Source organism: Panulirus ornatus, chromosome 71 (genome assembly GCF_036320965.1).
Source record: "Panulirus ornatus isolate Po-2019 chromosome 71, ASM3632096v1, whole genome shotgun sequence".
Lineage (NCBI taxonomy): Eukaryota > Metazoa > Arthropoda > Malacostraca > Decapoda > Palinuridae > Panulirus > Panulirus ornatus.
In genome coordinates, this window is record NC_092294.1 from 11351613 (window position 1) to 11377983 (window position 26371).

At 40.8% G+C, this 26371-nt stretch overlaps 1 protein-coding gene across 1 annotated transcript in view; it reads left to right on the top strand.

Moving 5' to 3' along the window:
• nAChRalpha2 (nicotinic acetylcholine receptor alpha2) overlaps nt 1–26371 on the top strand; it is a 372700-nt gene that overhangs the window by 333004 nt on the left and 13325 nt on the right. Inside the window, exon 3 of the mRNA XM_071660547.1 lies at nt 10722–10831. Coding sequence (XP_071516648.1) covers nt 10722–10831 — 110 coding nt within the window. The remainder of the gene's footprint in view (nt 1–10721; nt 10832–26371) is intronic.

The following is a 26371-nucleotide window of genomic DNA, read 5'->3' on the forward strand; positions in this document are numbered from 1 at the left end:
CTGCAGTGCTAGTCATTTAATGGGAACATCATTTCCTCTATAAAGAACTCAACACTTTCTAAAAGTCAGGAGTCATTCAATTCCACTTTTTTCCCTCTTCAATCCAATTAAAAGCTTAGCGTCTTGCAGAATCTAATGGGCGAGGAGCCATTAGGAGGTAAGAGAATTACTCTTACATTTAGTCTTGTGTTGGTGGCTACTGAGTCCATGTGGTGTTATCACTCATCATATACCTCATACGTGTGTAACCCTCATGACTGCACTCACCTCATTTCCTCAGGTAAGAGGATGAGTGACTCGGTTATGTAGCAACACTGAAAATCTTACTGCTTGAGAATATTGAGTCTGTCAAGTGCTGTTACTTACCCTGTTCTTCAGTTATCTATCGTCCACACTCCACTCATCTTCCTCTCACAGTTCACAGGAGAGAGAGCTCCACTGATGTTGCTGCGTTGAAAATTACAAGTTTTGAAAATCATTTTTTAAGGGAAAGGAAATCCTTGAGTGAAGAACAGGAAAGAAATTCTAAAACATAGTATCATTCAAAGAACTAAATCTTTATCGAGGAATAATTCAAAACATCAAATTCGTTTCACCAGATAGAGTGGGAGGAGGAGCTATAGAGTACATCATCATTTTGGAAGACAAGAAGCGTATTCCTTTCTTTGATATGACAAACCTTGGACTGTTGAATTGAAGATTTCTTCTTCCTTATACTACAGTATTGCAAAGACCAAAAGTAAGAAAAATTGATTGTTTTTAATGCAAAGAGGATATTGCTATCGAGAGGAGTATGATGGACAAGTAAGTTGAAACGTCCCGAGGAAAATCACCGGCATACGAGTCAATGAGGCTGGAGGCTGAAGATAGAGGATCATTTGTTTTAAAAAAGAAAGAGGGTAGGAGACAGGAGAGATCCCTAAGGGACACCACTGTTGATACGGGAAGAGAGTAATGTTCCTCCATCAACAACACCACAATGGAACGTCCCGAGAGATAAGTTCAGTATGCGAAGACTTTTGCCTCATATATATATATATATATATATATATATATATATATATATATATATATATATATATATATATATATATATATATATATATATATATATATATATATATACATATATGTATACGAGAGAGAGAGAGAGAGAAAATGTAAAGACAAAAATCGTTCATCAACTTCGAGAAACAACCAAATATTTCCAGACTCAAGACTACATAAACATGTCTCAATTTCTCGTCTGTTCATGGTATTCCCCCGTCCGGCACACAGCTTTGAGAATGCCTTTCCTCTCCCTGTCTCCCCTCCCTCTCTCCCCTCCCTCCTCCACCTCCTGCTCCCCTTCCTTTTCCACCCCTTCTCCTCTCCCTCTCTTGACTTCTTCCTAAACCTTCCTTTATCCTCCTCCGTCTTTTCTCCTCACTGCTCGTTCTCCCTTTTCCCTTCTCCTTCCCTTTCTTCCCAACGGTGCCACCATCTCTCCCTGAGGGGTTCCTTGTGGTAGAAAATCCTGTCCTTCTTCATTTGAGTGACGGAGGAAACATAGTCGATCTTTATTCCTTATTCCTCACCCAGTCCCCACTACCCCATGTACTCCCTCACTCTCCACATCCTTGCCCCACCCACTCCCTCACCCCTCCAACATCCTCACCCCCCAACCCCACTCTCTTACACCCCACCTTCCTACTTAGCATGTGAAGTAAACTTGATTTTCTTGGGCTTCGGTCTCTTGTCTGCCTCCTCAAAAGGTGTGATGCTGATCATTAGAAACAAAATCTTTATTTTTTTGTGGACAGTATTAGGAATGACGTCAGAGTGTATCTTAATTTGTGAGTGCTGCATAACACAAGCTAGCTGCTCCTGATACATTTTCTCTGTCGTGTTTCACTGCTTGATACAACGAGAGAAAATTTCATCATAGAAGATCTTTAGAAACAATTTCAAAAGACGAGAGGTGGAGGGATTAAAGAAAAACATTGCAGAAATGTCATTCTCAGGTATGCTAAGTTCCGCTTCACCAGGGAAATAGGATGAAGTCCTCTGGGACATTATCTCAAGAAACTCTCAACAGTATAATCAGAGGAGACAGAATCCCTGTGCACATACTAGAAGCATTCGTACCTAGGGTTAGATTAAGTTATGTAGGTTACAATAGAAAGCCAGCCCTTGCTCGTTTTTTGAGCTTCGCAATTACAATATTTCCTGGTTATTCACCTTGTATACGGATGAACAACTGAAAGCGTCACTTTCATCCCTTCAAATTCGTGACACTCATCTAAATTTATACATCCTCCTGGTTCCCGTTAGTAAACATTCCACGAGGATTGCATCGTAAGTCTGGACATTTTTACGTCATTACTACACAGGAAGATCGCCGTCTCTGTTGATGGGTTGCATTAAAGGTGGCGTATATAATTTGCTGGCAGTGTGATCTTAAGATGGTTTTCTTCTATAAAAGCATTTTTTCATTTCGTATTCCATCTACTTGTATCATCCTTCAAATCTATTGACTCTTACGCAAAAATAACTTGCAATCAAATGTCATAATGTGTCAATAATAAGGATATCAACATTTTATTTTTGCACTGATTCTGGTCTTAGACTTGTCTCATCTCTGATACTTCTGGATATCCACACAAAAGTTGCAATAGTTGTAGGTCTGAGCGACAACCAGGATCATGTTCCACTCCCCTGTGCATGTAAATAACGCGGGTTATCTGATATTCGTATACAAAAAAGAGCAATGCCCAGGTGTAGTCCACACCAATATGTGTGCCAGATTTCAGAGAAACATAACAAAGGATTTAGAAAAGGGTGAGTAGATAGGGAACTAATGGTATAATATAGCCAAACAAATCTATATGAATATGTTTAGGAAATTGTGTTCCATTACATTTCACTAAATGAAATACTAACACTGATTATTGAATATTAATGGGAAAGAAATAGTCCACAGATAACTCACGTGTTTCATCAAAGTCAACAGAGAAAAACATTTTTTGTTGTTTCGTGGAACACTGGAAAAATGAACTGCCAGGGAAGCGATTTCCTTGTGTAAAAAAATATATAGCCAAGAATATCGTATGACCAGAGGAGCAGGGCGTTGGGAAGGGGAAACAAGTGGTGTATACAAAAACTAGGAAACATATGGCGAAAGTAGTGTGTCCTGGGAATACCAGACGTGAGTCAGGTGGACAAGGTTACGTAGTGGGACTTCGCGGTCTTTTAGAGGAAGATTGGAGTAGGAAAGACCCAAGAGAAAGTAAAGAGAAAGAAAAAAAATTCCACTGGATCATTGGTTCATTTACATAGCCCCAAATGCGCAAGTTTCATCTAAAAATGAATAAGAAATACAACATCAAATGGGTTTTCGATGAAAGTTTGATGATGGAATTATATAACGTTAAGAAATGTAATAGGAAGAGACTATTGCACCGTCACAGGTTAGTTCCAAACCCTTAATTAACTCCCCTCCCAAAATGACGTTAGACAACCTACAAAAACACGTAATTTTTGCTCTTTACAAGAATGGAGTTGCCCCTTCGAGGTGAAAAACAATAGATTTAAGATTAATACACGCTTATGTCAGTTCCTTTCTCACCTCGTGAAGGATTTTTCAAAAGTTTAAGAAGAAAACTTTAATGAAATGAATATACGAGCAGAAAGACAGACTGGAACTGGTACAGAATCTGCATACAGCACATGGCTGCTGTGTCTCCTGTGAAATGGTAAACCCCGCGTGAGGGTGTTGTCTGTGTTGCCAAGACATATTAATAGTATTGAAAATCCTCCGTAGACCATTCAGAAGCTGCCTGGGAGTCTTGACTTCGGATATAATGATGTTAGGGAACGCCATTAACAGTTTACGTTAAGCTCTAAACACTAACAGGTGGCCACAAGGACACATCGGAGTATATGAACCATGGCTTGACCCTCTCATTCTGTCACCTAGTGATTCACTGTCTGCTTAATAGAGTTTACAAGGAAATAATATCTCTAAACGTTTCCGATTCGTTTTGCGCTGATAGAAGGTAGAAAATTATCAATTGTATTTAGAACTTTATTAGACGAGGATGAGAACCAAACATAAAATAGGTAATGTTTCTTCCCTCAGTCAGTCTTTTGCCTCCTGAGAGAGCGAGAGCAATCGCCCTCACTGAGGCGATGGATCAGCCACGGGTCAGTACCCCACACACGGCCGGCTGGTGGATCAGCCTTCCTCGTCTCGACAGTTCGTGCGGCGCCCGCTTGTGGCGCTCCTGGGCGTTGAAGAGCTGGCTATGCTGTTTTAAAGAGAGGAGAGAAGATAAGTAAGATGATCATGATAATCGAGCATGAATTAAGAAGACGACAGGAGGAAAATCCTGTGAACAGGGCAAAAATTCGGTGGAGTAACATTGCTGAATTAGCATGTATGTTGTACAGTGTTTGTGGGTCGTTTAGCTTTGAAGTTATTTCAGGTCATGGTACGAATGCATTACCAAGAAATATTCATAGTGTAGTGGCAGCAAGAGTATGAATTGTTGAGAAAGTATTTACTGAAACTGTTGGAAATAGTTACAACACATACTGATGGATTGATGAGGGCAAACGTGTGGAACTGAACCATACATGTACTGGAAGCTTGGTGACCACCAGGCTACACTAACAAGGCTAATTGACGTGAGGAAATTAACTTTGTAATGACACCACCTTAGAATATCATGATTACTTTTCAACTGGAGACCGAGGCAGGAAATTTAGCGATATACTATGGAATGGTAAGAGAAAAATGAGAGTGTAATATCTGGGACAGACACAACTGGTGCTGATATGTTATCACAGTTGTTTACTGCCAAGGAAAAGATTTCCAGCATTTCTTTGTTGCAACTTAGAACCAACAAACTTCTGAAAAAAGTTTTAACTCACCAACAAGTTTTCGATATCGCAAGGTAAATAAAGTCTAAGGGAGATATATTGTTTTTTCCCTGGACCTGACCTGAGCAGACCCGCCTCAGATTTACTTCCGATTACCAGCGATGCCCGTAAAGAAAACGAGGTCCGTTTATCTTCCTGATGAACGGTGATAACCAGTATTGCATTTTCCGTATTCACAGCATCAGGAAGATTCACACCAGATTCACACTGGAAGACTGCACGAGATTTTGCTTTTTGTTTCTTGATAATAATGATGATTATGATATATATATATATATATATATATATATATATATATATATATATATATATATATATATATATATATATATATATATATATATATATATATATTAGTCAGACAAATGTTTTCTGCAACCTCCCTTCAGCTTCCCTACAATCAACTTGACAAATGGTGACTAACGAACTGATTAGATTTTTATCTCTTTTCAGTTAGATCTGTTAATGGTTCTCTCCAGTTTGCTTCGTTGATGATGGTGCTGTAACTTGATCAAGAGTTTTAGTTGTGTTGCGAAGATTTTTGAGATGAGTGAAATTTCAAACGATTTCCACACTGACCAAGTCAAGGTTGGAATCCCTCGCTTCAACATTTACTGCATCTGTTTCTAACTCTCCTTTCCTTCGTCTCTTCTCTCCCACTCCCACATTCTTTTCCCATCCTGCCCCCTGCCCAGCTCACCGTTTCTCCTACCCTTCCACTCCACGGAGGTCAATCACAGGAGGTCACGGAGGTGACGACAAGACATTTGTTCGACGCCAGAGGTCGATAACAGAAAAGATTGTCTCCTGAAGCCCTTCCAATATGTCGACCTCTCCTGTCAACCCGTCTTGTCGACCTCTCTTGTCGACCTCCCATGCCTCGACCCCTGCTGTCTCATCTGGCGCTGCGAGTGACTCTCTCTGCTAAGAGAGGGAAGGGAGGGAGGGTCGAGAGTTACTTGTGGTTGGTGGGTAGTGAGCTGTGAGGGAGGGAGAGTGGATTGTGGATGAGGATGGAGTAGGTTATGGATGAGTGGAAAAATTGGTTTTGGAGGAGAGAGAATAGCTTATAGAAAAAGAAAAGTGGATTGTGGTGGAGTGGAGAGGGAGTTGTGGTGGAGTGGGTAGTGAGTTGTGGTAGAATGAGGAGTGGATTGCAGAGTGGGCAAAGAGTTGCTCGGGAGTAGATTGTGGTGGAGTGGGGAGGAAGTTGTGGGAGAGGAAGAGGGTTGGGGTGATGGTGAACGTAATGTAATGAGTTCAGCGGAAGGGAGTGTAGGGGTGGAGGATGGGGATGAATGGAGATGACCTTCCAGAGAGGGAGATGAGGAGTGATGGGGTGGCCCTGGAGGTGAGGAGGAAGCAGGAAGCATAGGATCATGAAGGCTGCTGTTGGTGTGGGGTGGAGTCGAAGCTCAACATTACGATGATATTTTGGCGAAGAAGTGCTGAGGGTGACGACTGAATGTCCTCTCACAGACGATGGAAATTAGATATTGGAGAAGGGGATGAACCCAAACAAGATCCGGGTTTAATGGGTTTTTTTTTGGGGGGGGCGAGAGCACTGGAGGCTGTGTTGAGTGGTTGGATGTCTGGTGATCGGAGATGACTGGATGAAAGAAAACTGTGTTGAGATGACTTGCTGAGGGTGAATGAATGGGAATGGAAAAGTGAAATTGGCAAGAGGTATTTGAAGGGGTGATTATGACATGATGAAGAGAACTGGCTGATGGTGACTGAATGAGGACAAGTAATTTGATTTAATTAAGCAAAGACTACTGAAAATTATGTATGTGCTATCTAATTATCTGATGGTACAGTTTGACTAGGGGGAAATGATTAAGGTAGTTAAATGAAAACCATTAGGCGAAGATGAGGGGTTAAAAATATCTGTATAAAGGTGAATGTTACTGACTGTTTGCAGCTGTCTGATTAATCACAGATAACCTAAAAACAAACTAGGGAGTATGAGTGCCTGAAGCAATATGGAAGTCAGGAAGACTGAGTGAACATGGCTAAGGCTGGGTGCGGGTCAGGGAGATCAAGTGAACATGAGTGGGGTGGGCTGCGATTAAAGATGACATCGTTAACATGACTAGGGCAGAAAGGGTTCAGCCAAGAAAATGAAATGGCGTCCCTTTTGCTGCAGACACCATCAATAACACTCACAGATACTTGGGCGGCGGGATCATTCCTCTCCGCGAGAGAAGAACCATATATCAGCACGCTTGTTGGCCCAGAGATAGATATGGCACGATTAACATAAGATTTATTGGGTCTTGCCGCACTCGCACGACAGAGGGCACCAGCGATATGCACCCAAGGCTTGGGTACATTTTTCACGACCATAAATTCTGAATCTATTGGAGAAAAGATAAAGATTAAGGAGAAAAAGTGAAATTTAGTGTTTACATTTACACAGGACATCAAGGGAAAGAGCATACGTCTCGTTACCTTATCCAATTTTACAATTTTCACTTCCTGACCTACTTCCTCCTGACAAGAGAAAATGTTTGGCCGTTTCATTTGGTGCTAAATTTTCTTGGAGTGAGAGAGCAGGAGGCGAGGGCCGAGTCGCAATTATTGGACTGTCGCCTCGACAGCTGATCCTGTCGTGAGAAATACCAGAATTGGACAGGTTACTTACGAGAAGTACAGACATTGCAGATGGTAGGTGGATTTAGGGTCCGACATGTAAGGTATTTAGGAACTGTTAATCTCTCACAGGTAATCACGGCTCCATGACCCCATTGCGTTCCGTCTTCTTTCTTTCCATTTTCAAAGCCTCTTTGAAACGTTTTCAATAATCTGGCTGTACAGTGCAACAGATCTTTTTTTTCGCAATGGAGGCCTTATAGGTGTCCCGTCAAAGCAATGCACGTGAATACAAGTGTATACTGTGATACTGAGTGAAGACACATAGTCACGAGTGAATTTAGTGATACGTATATGAAGAAGAAACACAAAAAGGAATATCAAAACATCCCATAAACTTGATGGCGAAACCTCATCCGTTCAGGAAGAGAGTGAAAAGAGCGAAGAGTGTGAAAGAGGAAGGAAGGAAGCGGAAGAGATAGGCGTCTAAGGGAAGGAGGGAGTAGGAGGGACGGGGATCATCAGGAGAGAAGAATAAAGTTAGAAAAAGTAGAATTAGACAGAATGAGATATAGAGGGTGATACAGAGACGTGGGGAGAATTAGAGAAGGGGGTAGTTAAAAAGAGAAAGAGGGGAAAGAAAGAGTGAGAAAGGGAAAGCAAAAGAAATTGTCTGGGATGGTTGCGAGACGGGAGGAGAACTTGAGAGAAAGGGGGAACAACAGAGGAAGAAAGTAAGAAAGAAAAACAGACTGGAAAATAAGAAATTATTTAAAAAAGATGACAGAGCTCGAAGTATGGCGGGGAGTTATTGCTGGCAGGGAAAGGGTTGGTCAGACACTGCATGTTTCGAGCTCAGTGTCATGAAGTTGTACCATGACTTACCCATGGAGAGTGGAATGGGCACAGTGGCACCATGCATGACTAGGGTCAGGGACTGAATGTCAGACATGACTGGGTTCAGGGATTCAGGACCTCACCAGTATGGGTCAAGGCTCGCACCTCACACATTAATAGAGTAAACGATCATGTGTTATACAGGCTGCGGTCGCATGCCACACAGGGTTTGAGTGGTAACAAGTGGTGCACAAGGATAGTATCAAGGGTCGAAAGCAACAAAAAAAAAGGATCTAAAGGTCGAGTCCCACATATTAAAGAGGTCAAGGGTCGAGTTTCATGCATGGAGGGGGGTGAAAGGCCACAAGTGTCACACATAAATAGGATCACATCGATCGACGAACTCGAGGATATAAAACTTGTTTGCCACACATGACTGTGATCAAAGACTGAGTGTCTTGTTTGAGCTATGCTCAAGGATCAAGTGCCAACAAGAGTGAAGTATTAAGTCCAATACCAGAAATAAGTGAAGAGAGAGACCAGAAACCAATCGTGAATGAATTCAGGGTCGAGTGATTCCTGTGAATAAGGTCAGTGACGGAGTATCGTACAAGACTGGGGTTATATATTGTTACACTCTGGTGAGGTTAAAGATTGGCTGCCATATTCGAGCTGGGTCAAGGGATGCATCACACAAGACTGGAATAAGAGATCAGACCCCACGATCAAATGGCGAAAAGAATCAACTGTCACCCATAAGACAGGTTCATGGTGGAGTTACACCCATGACATGGGTCAGAATTTAGGTCCGGCAAGGACAGGAGATCAAATTATTGAACTCCAACCGTGACTAGCGACAAGTTCTAAGCCCCACTCGGGAATTACTCAAACGCAAAATTTTGTCTACAGCGGCTGAGTATTAAGCTTACCGAGGACTAAGGCCAAGGATTCAGTTCCACCCAAGACTGGAATAACGTATCAAGTTCCTCCGTTATCAAATATTATCCATGGCTGGAAGTCAGAGCCTCAGATGGGGTTATGGACTGTGTGTCAGCTATTCATGAGATCATGTCATTTTGTCACCCATGACTGTGGTCACGTACTGAACACAGCTGAGGCCATGCACAGAGTGACACCTTTGACTAAGGTCAAGTAAGGAACGCCAACAGATACCTGATACAAGAGAAATCTCGCCCAAACTTGAAAGCCAATATTGTCGTGGATCCAGACCCTTGAAGGATACACTCGTGAAGCCGGCAAGACCTCCTCTCTAGCCAATAAGACTTGGAGTGCCTGACGAAGCGTCTCCTGTCAGTTCAGTAAGTGAACTGATCGTTCTTATTTTGCAGCCATTTTAGTTCTCTCCTGCGTTGTTGTCCATTGCCAGCAAAAGTATCCAATAAACCATCATGTATATATATATATATATATATATATATATATATATATATATATATATATATATATATATATATATATATATATATATATATATATATATATATATACACAACAGTTGTCAGTGAAACTCTAATAAGACATCAGGATCTTACCTTAATCAGTACTGCTTACGGCTTTTAAAGCATTTTTGACGGCTTATGAAACATCATTTACTCTTTTTCAAGCGTCATTTTTATTTCTGAATTATCCCTGGATGCATGTCTGTCATGGTGTATTAGTCTTAACCAAACCCCAGGTGACGATACATTTGGCATCTAGCATAATGCTTCAGATCTACACGGTTTTATTCGCACATATCTGAGGTAGTTCACTCTCCACCTCCATTTGTCTTAAACTTTCTCTTTCCGTGTACCGCCATGTTGCTGCTCTTTCTCTATATTCTATTGGTATAATTTTGGCCACTGTTTTCGGGAAGTGTTTGCATGTGTCCGCAACCCCAAGGTTTAGACCCGCGGCAAGCGTTTGGCTACTGCTTCCCATAACTTCTGTGTGACAACCAGCCACTCTAGGATTGGCCGCTGTGATACCTCTTTCTATCCTCAAACAGTAAAGCTATGGACTACTCATCCTTCATATGTCTTTCCTTCCTCATATAGTCATTCTTTCAGAGTCAGGTCTACAAACACTCTTGAAACCCTGATTAACTTCTACTTTCCTTCTTTCCAACATTTTTCTTTCACCCAAGATGGCCTAGATTGGGGCACACTCGTCCGTGCCGCGTTGGTCATTTTGAATATAAGGACAGTACCCAAAACTCACTCTCCACACGACATTACCCAACCTGAGCACCCTACTCGTCTCCTACACCAACCTCGATGACGCAAACATCACTCGACTTATATTAGGAAATCATGAGAACCTACTGGAAGTCCCTGTGAGCCACTAAGAGTCTGTCTCTCCTGCAGGAATGGCGAGACCACAAGTTCCAGTGGGACCCTGAAGAATACGGTGGAGTGACGGAGCTGTACGTGCCCTCCGAGATCATCTGGCTGCCTGACATCGTCCTCTACAACAAGTGAGTAAAGATATGGTCACTTGTGATGGCATCTTCTAAATCAAGTCTCACATGAATTCATAACGAGTACGTGAAACATGAGACGCAGTGACTGTAACATTTCTCTTCCGTCATTGTTATAAAAGACCTTTTACTAGATTAAGGAAGTGTGTCATATGACTATACATGGTAAAGTCTCATATCAATGATGATGATTGAAAACAGAAAAAAACTTTCTTAATCACATAATTCCATTTATCACGAATACATGTGTCTGTCAACATAGGACCTAGATAAAGATAATAACGAATCTTAACGTTTGTAGATTATTTAGTTACAAAGAAGGGAATGTAACATGTGGGTCGGACGTAAGCCATAGAGATATCAAAAGTTTAAATGATATATGTTTTTCCTGATGCAGTCTCGTTAGAACGCGTGACACATCGCCTCGTCAGCTTTAGTAACAAGGGCATCGGGAATCTGTTCCCATGTGTCGTGCCAAATGATATGAAGATGTAGTTCGTTCAGTGAATAAAGTAGAGGGAGCAGTGTTGTCTCTGGGAATCAATAAGTCACTTCATTAGGAACAATTTAAGTCACTATTTCGTTAAAATTGTTCGTATAAGAATATTTTTCCTCGGCTGTTGAACAGATCCGTAAAGATGCTGCTGCTCGACTCAGCAGTGAACTTGTGATGTATGTCCTTAGTACACACGTCTGACATTAATATGAAAATATGTTGATCTTATTCTCAGTAGAAAGAGGACGTGACTGCAGTGTGAGGGAGACACATGATAACCAAACCGTTACTCTCGAGTTTATAATGTATCATTCACTTCTGAAGGAGAATTATTACAAAATGCCCTTCCTTATAGTAGACTGATCGAAAACGTTGTTTTTTGACAAAGGATACAGGAGGATGCAAGGCTGTCATGGAGTATTTTATATCTGTACGTAAATTTCAGAATATATTAGAAGTATTCTGTTCCTTGCTGACATTATTATGCAGAACTTCTCAACTTAAAGTGAATGCAACTGAATAAAAGTCTGCATGAATAAGTAATTAAGGCGTTACCAGGGACCATCTGAGATTATTACAGTGAGTTGTAAACCGCTGGTATATTCCCGATTCAAAATATTTTGCACTAATTTTGAATATCATTTTCCGATCTTTATAGATACTTTATAAACGAAATCCTCACATATGATTAATATATGATTGAATTACAATACATATCCATAATAATCACAATACAGTACTGAAAGAAAGGTGTTGAAAACATCGACGCATCGCGAGTTAAAAATCTACGCGAAAGTAAGTGAAATGCGGCGCGCGGTTACCGTAGAGTTTTTGTCGCTCCACGCCTGGAGACCCGATGCCCCAGTACCGTCACTTGCAAACTCTCCCTCTGCTCGGACCAGCCTATCACTGTCGTGTATCCTTCCTCACTTAACTTGAAACATTGTAAAGTAAACCTAGAAACATTTTACAATAATTCACTTCAGTTTTTAACTCAATTTGTAAAACATTTGGAGACATAGCAGCTTCATGGACAGCTACAGCGACTTTCTCACAACCTCATCGCCTCACTAGTAACTTCACCGCCTCTCTAACGATCTTATTGTCTTATTTATAACTTCATTGCCTCTCTGAAAACCTTACAGCTTCAGTAAGAACCTCATTGCTTCATCAACAGCCTCGTTGCTTCATTAAAAGCCTCAATGCCACAAAGAAGACTTCTCTACCTACATTCTCAATGTCTTAGTATCGATCTTACGTTCATGATTATATCTTTAGTAACTCACACATAGTTAAGAGTCTCTCTGATGACCGTTCTGTCTCACTAGACAATTATTATCTATGGATACAACTATAATGTAAATTATAAGTATATTCATAGTTAATTACGCTTTGTATTTCAGCCCTGATTTTGTAATAATTCAGCGAGAACATTATTAGAAACATATTCATGATTGATATATATACATTCACATCATCTTACAAGTCTTGCATGTAATATGGGGATTGATTGAGAGCTCTCGGAGAACGTCGTTTGAGCTGAGAAATTATATTAGGCAGAATAAGTGAAGTGTAGAGTTGTGTACGCATCAGGCCGGAGACCCGCGCGCCGACCTAGTGTTGCCGCTGACACCTCCCATAGCTCAGGCCTCTCTATCTTTGTCATATACTCTTCTTTACATGACATGCGACATTATGAACTATCAAAAGAGACTTTTCAAAGTATTTTACTTTATTTCTGTCAATAAATTGATAAAGATGCCTGCAGATATGGCAGAAGAAAAAAGAAAATTCACATCTGTGCACATGGAGCAATACATTAGATCACTATGTCTTTCTAGAACGCACAGACAAGATATACATCGATTGATACCACTGCATTATATACATTGTCTATACAATGTATATATATATATATATATATATATATATATATATATATATATATATATATATATATATATATATATATATATATATATATATATATATATATATATATATATATATACGCAGTCATAAGCCTACACTTCGGATAGACATTATTATCCATGGTGACGTATTGAGCACAGCGGGAGCTGGATGAGGTAGCAATCCCTTGAAATATATAAGACATCTCACTTCCATGATAGGCGCATATTTCCTGGTAAACAGCTACATGACACAGTCTCATTTACTACTTGGTGCTTCGCCAACACCCTCAGTGCCTCACTAACAGCGCCAGTGCGTTATTAACAACCTCAATTTTTCTATAATAGCCATAGTTCCTTACCATCGACGCCGGTGCATCACTAATAGTCTCGATATCTCGCTAATAACGCCAGGGTCTAATCAACAGAGTAAGAGCATCACTGACACCTTGATGCTTCTTGAGGTAATGCGTCTTCATCATCTGTCTTCCGCACTCTCGGTGGTCTCGTCTGCAATGTACGTTGTAATCCTGTCACGTACTCCTTTGACAGTGACGATCCTGCCAATTACATAAACGTACACGACACACTGTACACATTGCAACCGTTTAACCTCTGCATCTGCATAATCATCAGACGTCTTAACTCAGGCATTGTGATTGATAGCTTTCCTTATGATGAATGATCAATAAATCTTTCCCCCATGTCGCCATCTCATTAATCAGGCGCTTCTAATCCCTCTCCTCCGTCACTCCCAGCCTCCCTCTTCTCTCGGTCTATCGTCAGGCAATATTCCCTAATGCGCTACACAACTCAGCGGGTAGGCATGTCCATTGAATGATTAATTAGATTCTCAACACGAAAACTGAGATAAATGAATCTGAATTCCGCCGAACTTGAACGCAGTTAGAAAGACTTGAATAAGTAAAGCCAAACCTGGGATTGTGTTTGTTCACACACACATCAATACAAAAGAGGACCTTCACAGACGAGACTCTTACATCATCGGCTGAATAAAGACTTTAGCGGATAATAAGCGTAGAGAATGGCCTCGGTTTTTTTTCTCCTTATTTTTCCCCCTTTTTTGAAAGGGACCTCTTTGTTTACGTCTGATCAGCTGTTCCTCCAGACTCCATTCTTTATGTCCGAACAGAGGAATCTTAGCGCTCTTTTGTTCACGTCTCATCAGCTGATTCTTTCTGGCAGATAGCCCAGACGTGGAGGGGAAAAAATAAGATAAGGACAAACTTTACTGAAGACTGACTATGGTTAGACCACTTCTAAGAAATGAAATAACAGAACAGGTATTTGACAGAACAAAGATATATAGAAAAGTGTTCATAAACAAATTAGTGATATACTATAGGAAACGAGAAGCATATTATCATAAGGAAGAAATGTAGGATATCACCTGATAACAGGATTTAATACAGCTATCTTAGGACAAGTTGGTTGGTCTTCGTTGTGCTCAGATGACACAGGTAAGACACAGACGAATCGCATGTTGCGGGAAGAAAACAGTATACAACGTGGCAAATACAGAATAAACAAAATCATGAACTCCAAATGGAGAATGATAGACAGACAAGAAGACGAAAAAAGAAAGGATGACAGATTTAGACAGATACATCGATAGGAAGTCAGATACAGAGACAGAGGATATGAATGAGGGGTAGCGAAACTTAGAGACAAAAAGAAAAAACACACGAATATTTCGATACAACTAATAATATCTTAAAATGAAAACATTGATTTAAGAAAGGCAGTGAAGAGCTTCCAAGACACACTGAGTGATTACGTGTGTGTGTGTGTGTGTGTGTGTGTGTGTGTGTGTGTGTGTGTGTGTGTGTGTGTGTGTGTGTGTGTGTGTGTGTGTGTGTGTGTGTGTGTGTGTGTGTGTGTGTGTGTGTGTGTGTGTGTGTTTGTGTCTTCATGTGTGTGTATGTCTCCGTCCTGTAGATTAGGAAAAGAAAAAATACCATTAAGATGAGGCAAAGATATCAGTATTTTCTAGTGTGTGAAACGTCCTTGTTTTCAAGTTAAGTTTTGCCGCCTGATTTGAATAATAAAACCATTCACAAAAGAAAGTGAGTTCTATGATTTAATAACGCTGGACAAAAACTGGAGGAATGGTAATGGTTTTCTACTGGTCACAAAGTTATATATACGCGCTTTTAATCTCATAATGGTTCGGTTTTTTAACATATTTCATCTCCGTTTTCTCAATAAGTCAGGCAGTGCAAACAATGTAAAATGCCTTATTCCGAGCTTATCTTTAGCGTCTGGGTTCTTTGAGGTTTTCTTTCTTCATGTTGTCTTTATCTTGTGTAGGTGTGGTCTCTGTCTGTTACCTTGCGTGAATATGGTCTTTGTATTTCATCTTGTGTGGATACGGTCTTTGTCTATTATTTCGTGTGGATGTTATCTTTGTCTGTTATCTTGCATGTATTTGGCCCTTTTTCTTATGTGGTCTTTATTTTCTCAGAGGTCGTTAGGTTTTCAGCAGTCGTTAGGTTCCGTGTGGTCTTTGACTTTGTTTGATCTTTGCATATTTCATGTTAATATTACGGACTCTCGTTCTTTGACCATCCAGATGTTAATAACGGTTAGATCCAATAACAGATTCAACACCATCCTGGGCTCTATGATTAACGAAATACTTTGAAAATAAAACGATGTACAATGTATTTACTAAAGAAACTATCTGTTCATTATGAAACACAAAAGTGCTTATCTTGACAAGGCTCCAAAGGTTGTGGAAGATCTTTTGTACGAAATGCCACTTATGAGAAGCCCTTTGACCTGATGTTGGTAGTCTCGGTGATGCTGTGTTAACCTGAGATGCTTCAAGCATACAAACTTCAATACAGTCCACCTGAGTGTTCTTTATGGCCCTGTTTTCCTCTTTAAGAGTGAGCCACATTCATTTTGTGAACATGACTTACACTTCGCGAACATTAACATACGGTTGCTGTGAGATTATTCATGTTCATGTGAGAATAATTCCTTGTTGCGAATTAATCGTTGCGAACAGTAGTGAGTTAAGAATTGAGGAAGTGTTCAAAATATAGAGGGGATAAGGAAAGTCAGTGCACCAGATAGGTTTATGCTAACAATTTGACTTTCAGATGTTGACAGACTGACTGTCTGTCAAATGAAAAGATAGACAGAAATACACAGAGACGGAAAAGTCATACAGAAAGTGAATGTAAGACAGACACACGGACGCGTAAAAAGACTTACAGACAGGTGGAGAACCAGAGTGACAGAGACGTACGTACAGAAGGACCGACAAGATAGACAGAGGACATAATCATCATGAGGAGATAGAAGGTAAAAACTTGCCAAAGGTAAATGTTATACATGAGAGAGTAGCAGTGTCGATGCCTTCTTCACTTACCCTCTTTCCTCTCAAACATACATAGAAAAGCAATACTTCACAATGAATGACGTCATCCTATTCTTGTCTGGTTAGATTTATGGCCGAGCTTTGTGTAGAAAGAAGAAAAGGAAGGAGATTCGTATTTGAATGTTAGAATACCAGGGCTGAAATTCAGAGGAGTCCAGATATCTTGAAGGTATAATGCTTAAAGTCAGCAGTGTCCACTGAAAATAGGTATTACAAGTTTGTGTGACTATTCTAAAAGTTAATTGTATAAATTAACAAGACTTCAAGCTTACCACATCTCAAAGAGGACAAGACATTAGAAAAAAAAGAGAGCGCATACATTTAGGTATCATCAAAAGTTGAATGTAGTATGAATCCTTGCATGCAGTGCCAAATTCTGACATATCCACAACAACCTCCTCATATCTTTTCTTGACAAATGTCTCTCGCTCATCTCAGGCCGCAGACAAACGCGAGGCTGTCGTCTTGGACCAGCCGTAATACATTGCTCTGGTCGACTCCCATTCACTCTGCCTGCGGGCTGGTGACTCATCTCCCTCTTTCTGTACAACGGCGACGACCCACAATAGCCAGCCATTCTTTTATGTCACCCATGCGATATGCTTTTGTTACCATCCAACTGTTGCTGCTTGCTGTTAAGTGGTAGGGAGAGGAGGTGTGTGAGTGTATATGTGAGAGGGAATGGCACTGCTTTCATTTCTAGCTGGTTCCTTGCTATGGCTGGCGGAGTGGGTATACTTTGTCTCCGTGAGCCGTAATATCACAGTGTCTCGAGAGAGGTGTAATGTTTTCAGAGGTACATCTGGGGTTCTACCTCTGGATGTTATTGGGCTGGTGTGTTTGTCTAGTATATTATCCTCCTTCCTATTATCTCACAAAACACCAAAGACTTTACAACTTACCATAAACATCTATTTGTGGACAAGTGACCTTTACAGTTCTTGAGCCAAAGAGATAAACCAGAAGAAAAAAATAACATCAGGATGACAAGTTCTCTTTGTGCTTCTTAACCACTTTCGCAGCAGGAAGGTATGACTTTTAAGCACCATCTTACGACCCTTTTACCCGTGTTGTAAGAGCCAAGAGTCGTACTGTTATGGTCTGGGGTCGTTCAGTCCTCGTCAGGGGTTTTCACCATCATGTTGAAGGGATGATGTTCAGATCTCACGACTAACATAAAATCAACATCACAGGTGTCAATAAACAAAAAAATCTTACTCTATATCCCACTTGCTAATCCCCGCTGAAATTTACTGATTTACAGAAAATTATGTAAAAGAAATATTTTGGATATAAATGTGTCTCCCGAGAGAATTATTGATACAGACAAAATTTGATACTGATGAATTTATGTGGATGAGGACATGTGCTAAAGGTGGAACCACGCGAACACAGATGTATGTAAACACTTATTAATCTCATGATTCAATTATTGGTCGAGGAATGAAGATCCACTGTGACAGAATTATGAGTCGGAATATATCACGCGGATGTGATAATTGCTTTTGATGCTCATCAATGTTGACAGGGGCTGTAAATCATGTTAATTGAATTTAAATTTTTCATTTAATTTCACTTCATTAGGAGACATTATGTTTCCCAAAATAACAAATTGAAATGTAGTGATATTCTGCCCAAAACTGATGAAAGGTAATTAATTTATAAAATTTTATATTACAGATTAACTGTAAAGTTGGAGGTATTTACATAATTTTTATCAAAGTTCTGCGATTGGAATTTATCCATTATTAAAAGTCTATATATTTTCTAATGAGACGCTACAGATAACAATGAGTCAACAGGAGAATTTCCGTCCTAAGGTACTATATCAGCTTTATCCCACTGTATTTAGTTTTAAGCTTTGAGTCTCTTTAGGGAAATGTTCGTGAATGTATTTTGCTCAGCCCTGGTGAGTTGAAAGGGTTCCTATCTTTGCTACAAACCGGCATGTCTATAGCTCGATGGATTGGCTCGTAATAGCTCTGATCTATTCCCCTAATGGGCGCTGGTTGATGGATGGAATGCATGTTATTAGATTAATGGTGATCAGCGAGTAAACACTCAGCAGTAGGCCAGAATCTTTACCACACATCTAAAACATTTTCCACAGTATATTCATATTTCTGATGGACGCATCACGATATGAAGCACGGGATGAAACCTTTCTCCTAAACTTATTTCAGACTGGCGGCTGATCTAATGCACAAGTACAGTTTGCTTGACGTGTTCCAATTCCTCTTGGAATAACAACATCCCACAACAGTCGTGGCGGAGGAAAAGGGTTGAAACCTCTCCCCACTCGTCAGAATGTTTCCCTCATGGCGGCTGCGTCTTACTTTATCAGTGGAAAGTCAAGTGGAAAACCTGAATCAGGTTGGTCCGGTGGGAAATAAGATTTTCTACACGAGTGCATCAGGTTTTTTGTAAGATGTCACTGGACGTTCAAAACAAATAACGAACTGAAACTTCGACCTTCATATATAAAACCTCTGATATCTCCTTCCTCTGAGAAGAGGTTAGTTATTTCTCATTAGGTCATTCTTCACCCACGGTCCTCTGTTCTTCTCAGTGTCTGGAGATACACTTGTTCTGACAGACACCTGTGTCATTTTACTGTTGCTTTGGACACTTCAGATCCCTACATCACGGTGGTTTGATCACTACGCACGACTATACGACTCCTAAACACGCCGGTACGACCATTAGCCACGACCAAACCCTTCAACATGACAATACGACCCTTGTTGTGATTATTGACTTCAACATATGGTTGATGATGTAAAGATTTGTGAGTTCTCCTTCAAAGATGATATCATATCTTGATATCGAAAACTATCTAAAGTGTTTTCTAATTTTGATAATGTTAGTTACATATCTTTTCAGCGAATAGTTATCAAATTCTGCCTGTCTCTCTCTCGCTACCCACAATTTTTCCTTCCTCCTCTCTCTCTCTTACTTTCAACTCCAGTAAGATGTTATCAACCTTAATGGGACCTACATTTATTTTCTGACACAAATTTCATCTTCTAAACCCACAAGAGAATATGATTTAAGTTTCATAAGAGGCTCAGCCATTTTAGCACGAGTCATGAGATTGATGGAGAGAGACTTTCCACCCTGTTTTACATATTTGATGGAGCAGGTGGCACCTTGGATGGGAAGTGTCAAGAAGGATTTTAGAAATCAAGAGACAAAATCTTAAAGAAAAATATTATTCATGAGAATTCATGAGATAATTTCTTCACAGATATTCAATCAATTATGCATACATACATGCATGAATAAAAAATACAAGCGTTTTATATATTCATGAATGCTTGCATTCAACTATGCATACATTCACACATACAAACATACATAGATATATCAATGCATGCATACGAGAATGAATACAAGCGTTTCTGCATATTCAGCAACTCGCCAAAAATAAATAAAACTTTGCACGAACGCCCAAACATCCGAGGAATGAGGTGGCAAATATTTCATTACTGGACCCGACACCAGGATGCCACAATGAATGGAATTTGTAGATGACAGTGTCACGTGACCCACCGCGTCATAGGCCACACCTGACTCTATTTTTCAGTGTTTTCATTAAAGGAATGTGCAAAGTTAACTGTGTAAGTGAATGAATGATTCATGCTGACCTGTGCATTACGTGCTTTTAATTCCCTTCCATTATTCCACCAATGACATGACGTAGTCGATAAGAATAATTCAGAGCGTAGAACAACCATGAATACGTCCATCATTCTTTCTGTAACAATCCACAGACGACATGAACACTCTCCCCTCCGCTTTCCCAGCCAACCATAACCCAATTACTCACAAAAATATAGGAGTAAAGAAGAGTGAGAAACGAACATCATAGAACTGCTTTTTAAGTCCTTGCAAAGAATGGCGTCTGGTTCTTCCCTGGATCTGAAGCGTTATAGAGCTACAGAGTCGTTAGAGTTAGTATAGTGCCTGTGAGAGCTGTCTCTAATCCTCACCACCAGATGCTTCTTTGATTCGAAATCCTTTCAGTGGTTCGCTGTACCATTAATTCTGCCTTTTACCAGGTGGGTGAGCTTTGTCTGCACTCTGTGTGAGAAAGTATTTTGGTGCTGTCGAAGCCACAATCCCTCTTGATAGATGATGGAGAAGTGAAGGAGTCGTGGGAGGAGGGAGGGTGGGAAACCAGCATTGTATACTGCTGCTGCTGCTCCCCGATGTGGCAGAGCCGACAACCCCAGGAGCTGACGAGGCTGGCAGATGTTTTCACTGAGATTGTGTACAAAACTCTGCAGCTTCTATGACCCCCCCCCCCCCCTCTCTCTCTCTCTCTCTCTCTCTCTCTCTCTCTCTCTCTCTCTCTCTCTCTCTCTCTCTCTCTCTCTCTCTCTCTCTCTCTCTCTCTCTCTCTCTCTCTCTCTCTCTCTCTCTCTCTCTCTGGTTTTCAACTTGTATGTGAAGAAGTGTAAAATGATTGCATTTACATCATGGAATAAATTAGCTATGAGTTAATTTGCATAGAAAACTCAATTATAATAATTGTGGTGATATTCCTTGGATCCTACGTAAGGCAAGTTTTTAAAATAACATCAAATGCTCATTATGATTTTACGCCGAGAGTTCCAGTGTTGGCTCTGTCTGTGGGAACCGTAGCGTCACTTCCAGCAGCTGTCTGTCATGGAATTTTTGAGATATTTTTCTTTCTTGCAAGAACCAAGAATGTTAGTATGCCAACCACTGGGAAACTTCTCCAGTATTTAGATTTACAAAAGTCGCAGTTTATTAAGCAAACATTCCTAGTTCAGAAATATTAATATTTCTTTCGATGTCTGTCAAAGATGATTTGATTTCTAAAACTTCTAGACATTGTATCTAACACTCTCAGCAAGAAAATAGAAATTTAGATTGAACAGGAAAAAAGTATGCAAGCCTTCCATAAGTGGCGATGAAAATAAGAACAAGGGCAAAACATAATAGAAAATTTGAGAAATTATATGGAAGGAAGAAATGAAGTTTACTTAGTGTTTGGGAAGCCTGGGTCGCTGGGCTTGTAAAACTCAGCCAGGGACAGTTCTCAGCGCCTGAGGAAACATTGCCTCCCGTAACTCTCACAGTCACCAAAGGCGAGACAGGAGGAGCAGATCCTGCAATCTCAGCACCAATCAATGGGTTCCTGTCCAGGACTTCTGGCCTAGTTAAGGATCTGAAGGATTTTTTGCTGACCAGATCTGGAGAGAAGATGGTTGAAGATTCTGTATATTTATGTGTGAAGACATTACTTGTACCCAAGAGATATCCATATTCGATGATGTGTTTACCATTCATTAGCCAGGATGTGCTCACAATCTGGGATGCTGGCCACAACACATGTATAATCGCGAAATGTGTACTCCATCGTCTTGTCCATATTCGTGACCATATATGTACGCTCTCTCGCCGTGGTGAGCCTACCAGCCACTTCTGCATCTCGTACATCTCGTTCGCTATACAGCAACTCTGACACCGTAAAAGTATACCTACGGCCTACATGAGGAAGGTTACGTGAAATAATGTAATGATAGATCCGTGCCACAAGAGGCGTATTTCTCACAGACGCTAGACTTCGACTAAGCTAATGTGAAAGTCCCTCCTAACCATCGCTTCATGGAAAGCAAGATAGAAAAATGGAGAAAAATTCAAATGTAACAAATCCAACGTTTAAGATGAAGTTCAAGTCGTACCCTTGACAGTGAAGGTGAGGTGAAGTCCTACCCTTGATAGTTAGGGTGAAGGTAAAGTCCTACCCTTGATAGTGAGGGTGAAGGTGAAGTTCTACCCTTGATAGTGAGGGTGGAGGTGATGTCCTACCCTTGATAGTGAGGATGAAGGTGATGTCCTACCATCTGTTGAGGTGCATGAAGGTGAGGTGCTAACCCCTGACGTCACGTGATGGTGAGACCCTCCTCACCCTCCTCACTCCCACCTCAAGCGGTCGCCTGATGATGAAGGAACAAGACGGACGGTCTCAAGATTTATGATCTTGGCCCTTAATTTGATGAGCCTCGTCAGGGAACACCGCCCTTCAACATCAGGTGGAAATATAGCCATCCCTAGAGGGAGTATAACCATCCCATAAGAGAGTATGACCACCCTCAGAGATAGTATACCCACCCTGGAAGGAGTATAACTACCCATTGATAAAAGTATAATCATTCCTAGAGACAGCATAACCATTATACAGAGAGAGTATAATTATCGCTGTAATGAGTATAACCATCTGTGCAGAGAATATGCTGATCTCTTGCTGAGAGTATACCATCTGCAAGTTGGAGTAGGATCATCTTCAGCTGCGAATATAACCATTACTAGACGTCGGTATAACCACCTCCAGGTGTGGATTCACACCAGCGCTTCGTAGTAGTATATCATACCAGGTTGAGAGCAATCATGGTCTACACAAGTATAAGTGTTTCCTTCAAAGTTCAGGAGCTTTACTGTGGCTGTAGTGAGGATGATATGGAAGCCAGAGATACGAAAGGCTCGTGAAGTATGAAGCTAGTTTGTGTCATGTGTTCTGTTCTCCTCCGTAATGTGAGGCACTTGAGGCCAAACGATGCATGTCGTCACAACAGTAATTTCTTTCTAGGTCAAAGGTCACGTCGCAGAAAGCCAGTATGGAATGTGACCTCTGTAACTTTTTCTATTTAGGAATAATGTTTTATATAAAATCCTGGGAAGTGACTTACAACACAGTCAAGGTAAATCAGTGGTTTGGATATCATTTACGTCTGTCTGACTGTGAATTCACGACATTTATATTGGAAAGCTTTACTGCTATTCCAACATTGTCTTCTACAACCCACGGTTTTAAAGTATGAAAAAAGCCCACTTACTACGTAGCGAGCGCAAGGTACACTAACAGAACTCAACTCTTGTTAAGATGGGGTCGTCAAGTGTTGGGTTGAGGGTATGGTAGGGCGTATGGTGGGGTAAGGGAGAAATGTGGGTCCAGGGGAGGTGACTGGGTGTGTGAGTCTCGTACGAAAATGGGATGAGGAAATGAGGGAAGTGTCCGGTTATGGAGGTGAGTAATTGCTTGTGTTTGTAATATAGTGTATACGATGGTTGGATATGTCTATCTTTCCAACTCTGCCTGTGTATGGTGGAAGAATCATATGTGTGCATGTATTTCATATATACCATAAGTGGCCACATATGTCTCATCATATCTATGGTTGAATATAAATGTCCCTGTCTGGTACACCATGTGAACTTATGACAGACACTAAGGCAAACATGCTCCACACATCGCCTCATTCCTAAGCATATCCTGATAGGCTAGCAAGCAACCAAACACGGTGAGAAGACATATAAACATTAAAAAAAAGGGACACGTCGTGTGAAATGTAGATAATCTCACTGTAAATTAGGATTGCTGTTAAAATGCAAATCTCGACTCATAGAAACAGATTTAAATCTCATTAAGTACGTTTGCAAGCTATAAAACCATTGTTATATGAAGAAGATTTTGAAATTCAGATAACTTGTGGACAATGTTATTTGTGTGTGTGTTTGTGTTTGTGTGTGTTTGGTGTGTGTGTGTATGTGTGTGTGTGTGTCTGTGTGTGTCTGTGTGTCTGTGTGTCTGTGGTGTGTGTGTGTGTGTGTGTGTGTGTGTGTGTGTGTGTGTGTGTGTGTGTGTGTGTGTGTGTGTGTGTGTTTGTGTGTGCGTGTGTGTGTGTGTGTGTGTGGTGGATGGGTGTGAGTATTGTTAACAAAGAGTATCAAATAATTTGCAGGTCAGACTACATATACTGAAGCTACTTAACTATAAAGCGAACAAAGGCATCAAAAAGGAAGCTACACATAAACCCTCATGCTAAGTCCTCTCCGATATGTATTCAAGACATAATTAAAAGATAAGGATCCACAAATTGTAGGGAGGAAGTTGCTAGTGAAAACGTGAGTCGAGTCACCGAGTCACAGCTTGGGTGGGGGTAGGAAGGAAGGAGGGAGGGAGGGAGGCGTCAGGAAAGTTATGGGATATTCTCTCTTTCTTACAAAACCCGGGAATGTTGGTATTAGCATGAGAATTACCAGGAAGCTCCTCCAGCCTTCAGCCTTGTCGAGACGCAGTTTAGTGCAGGACCCATTCCTGAAAGCTAATAAAACGAGAGAAGTATTTTCTAACTTTTATGCCAAAAATTATAAAATCTTTATTTGTTCTTAGGTCTCATGCTGGAGATGGTAGTTAAGAGAGACACTCATTCAGTAATAAAGTCATGTTAAAATAACTAATGCAGTCGAGGAGATCTTATTTGAAAAAAAGGAAGAAAAAACAGCAACATTCACAAAAAAATAGAGACAACGTGTGGAGATATGTGAACTGAATTAAGATGAATTTCTCCTCCTTGGGGAAATCTCTCTCACTTGACTTTTGCCACAGTTCATCTGGTCAAAGTTCCCTTGCGTCTGAGGATATCCTGTCCTCTGTGATCCTTCCAGTCAACAGACAGGAAAAGCAAACCTTGAAGTGTCGTCCCCAGCAGGAGGGTCGCTCTCCAGGACCCTCTGACCCACTTGAGGACGTCAGAGATTCGCCATCAATTATCTGTGAAGGAAAGATGTTGTAGAAAAGAAGAAAAAACTGCAATGTCTTCCTCTGTCTCATAAATCCTCACTGAAGGAGAAGAACTCAAATGCTTGCGAGTCGCCCGTCAACCGCAGAGACAATATGTTACAATCATTCCTTAACGTCGTAGGTTTTCCATCTAGGGCTTGGCTTCTTCTGGGATGATGAAGAGTCGCATTTATAGCACTTTTCAAATCTCTCAGTTTCTTGCGAAGTTCAGAGGAAACCTGTTTGAAATTGACAACTGATACAGTTTGCTATGGATGCAAACTAATCTGAACAGATAAATATACCGGAGTAACAGCATATTTTGGCTTTTGTATGTCAGTAATGGAGAACGTATTTGTGTTTCTGAAGGTCACATTCATCCTCTGGTCTCTGTATCTAGGAACATGGACATCTCTTTCCTTTGGCAGAATAGTAGTGGAGAATATGCATCGGTACAGGTTTTTGTATCTTCGAATACATGTATCTCCCGGTCTATGTGCCTTCGATGACACGAACCCTTTGGTTTCTGTGTCTTCGGGAACGCTCATCCAAAGGTTTATGTGTTTTCGAAGACACGTATCCTCTCGTCTCTGTGTTTTCGAGAACGTGCATCCCTTGGTGTATGTCTTGGCAGGCAAGTACTTTCTGCCTGGTCTCTGTACTTTCGAGGACTTAATCCCTATGGTTAATGTGTCTTCGAATACGTGCCCCCTTTTGTACTCTTTGGTCTCTGCGTCCTCGATAAACATATCTTGTGAGGCATGTATCGCCGTCTGGTCTCGAAGTAGAGATCATGTGTACAGTCTGGTCTAATAAATGAGTATACATTCCAAGATGTGGACACCCTCCTACCATGGTGTTCTCTATTCGAGGACATATAAAGTTTCAAGCCTCAAGACGTGAAGATATATGATAGCTTTCCAGCTGCTGATGATTATAGCCTCTCTCAGGGATTGTTGTACTCACTCCTGAAGATGGTTATACCCACATCTAGAGATAATTATACCCCCCGCCTGGCGACGGTTATACATCCTCGAGAGATGGCTATCACCAAGAGATAGTGTTACTAGGAGTAGATTATCCAATAAATCACCAGGATCAGGCGACACTCATCGCCTCTTCCCTACCA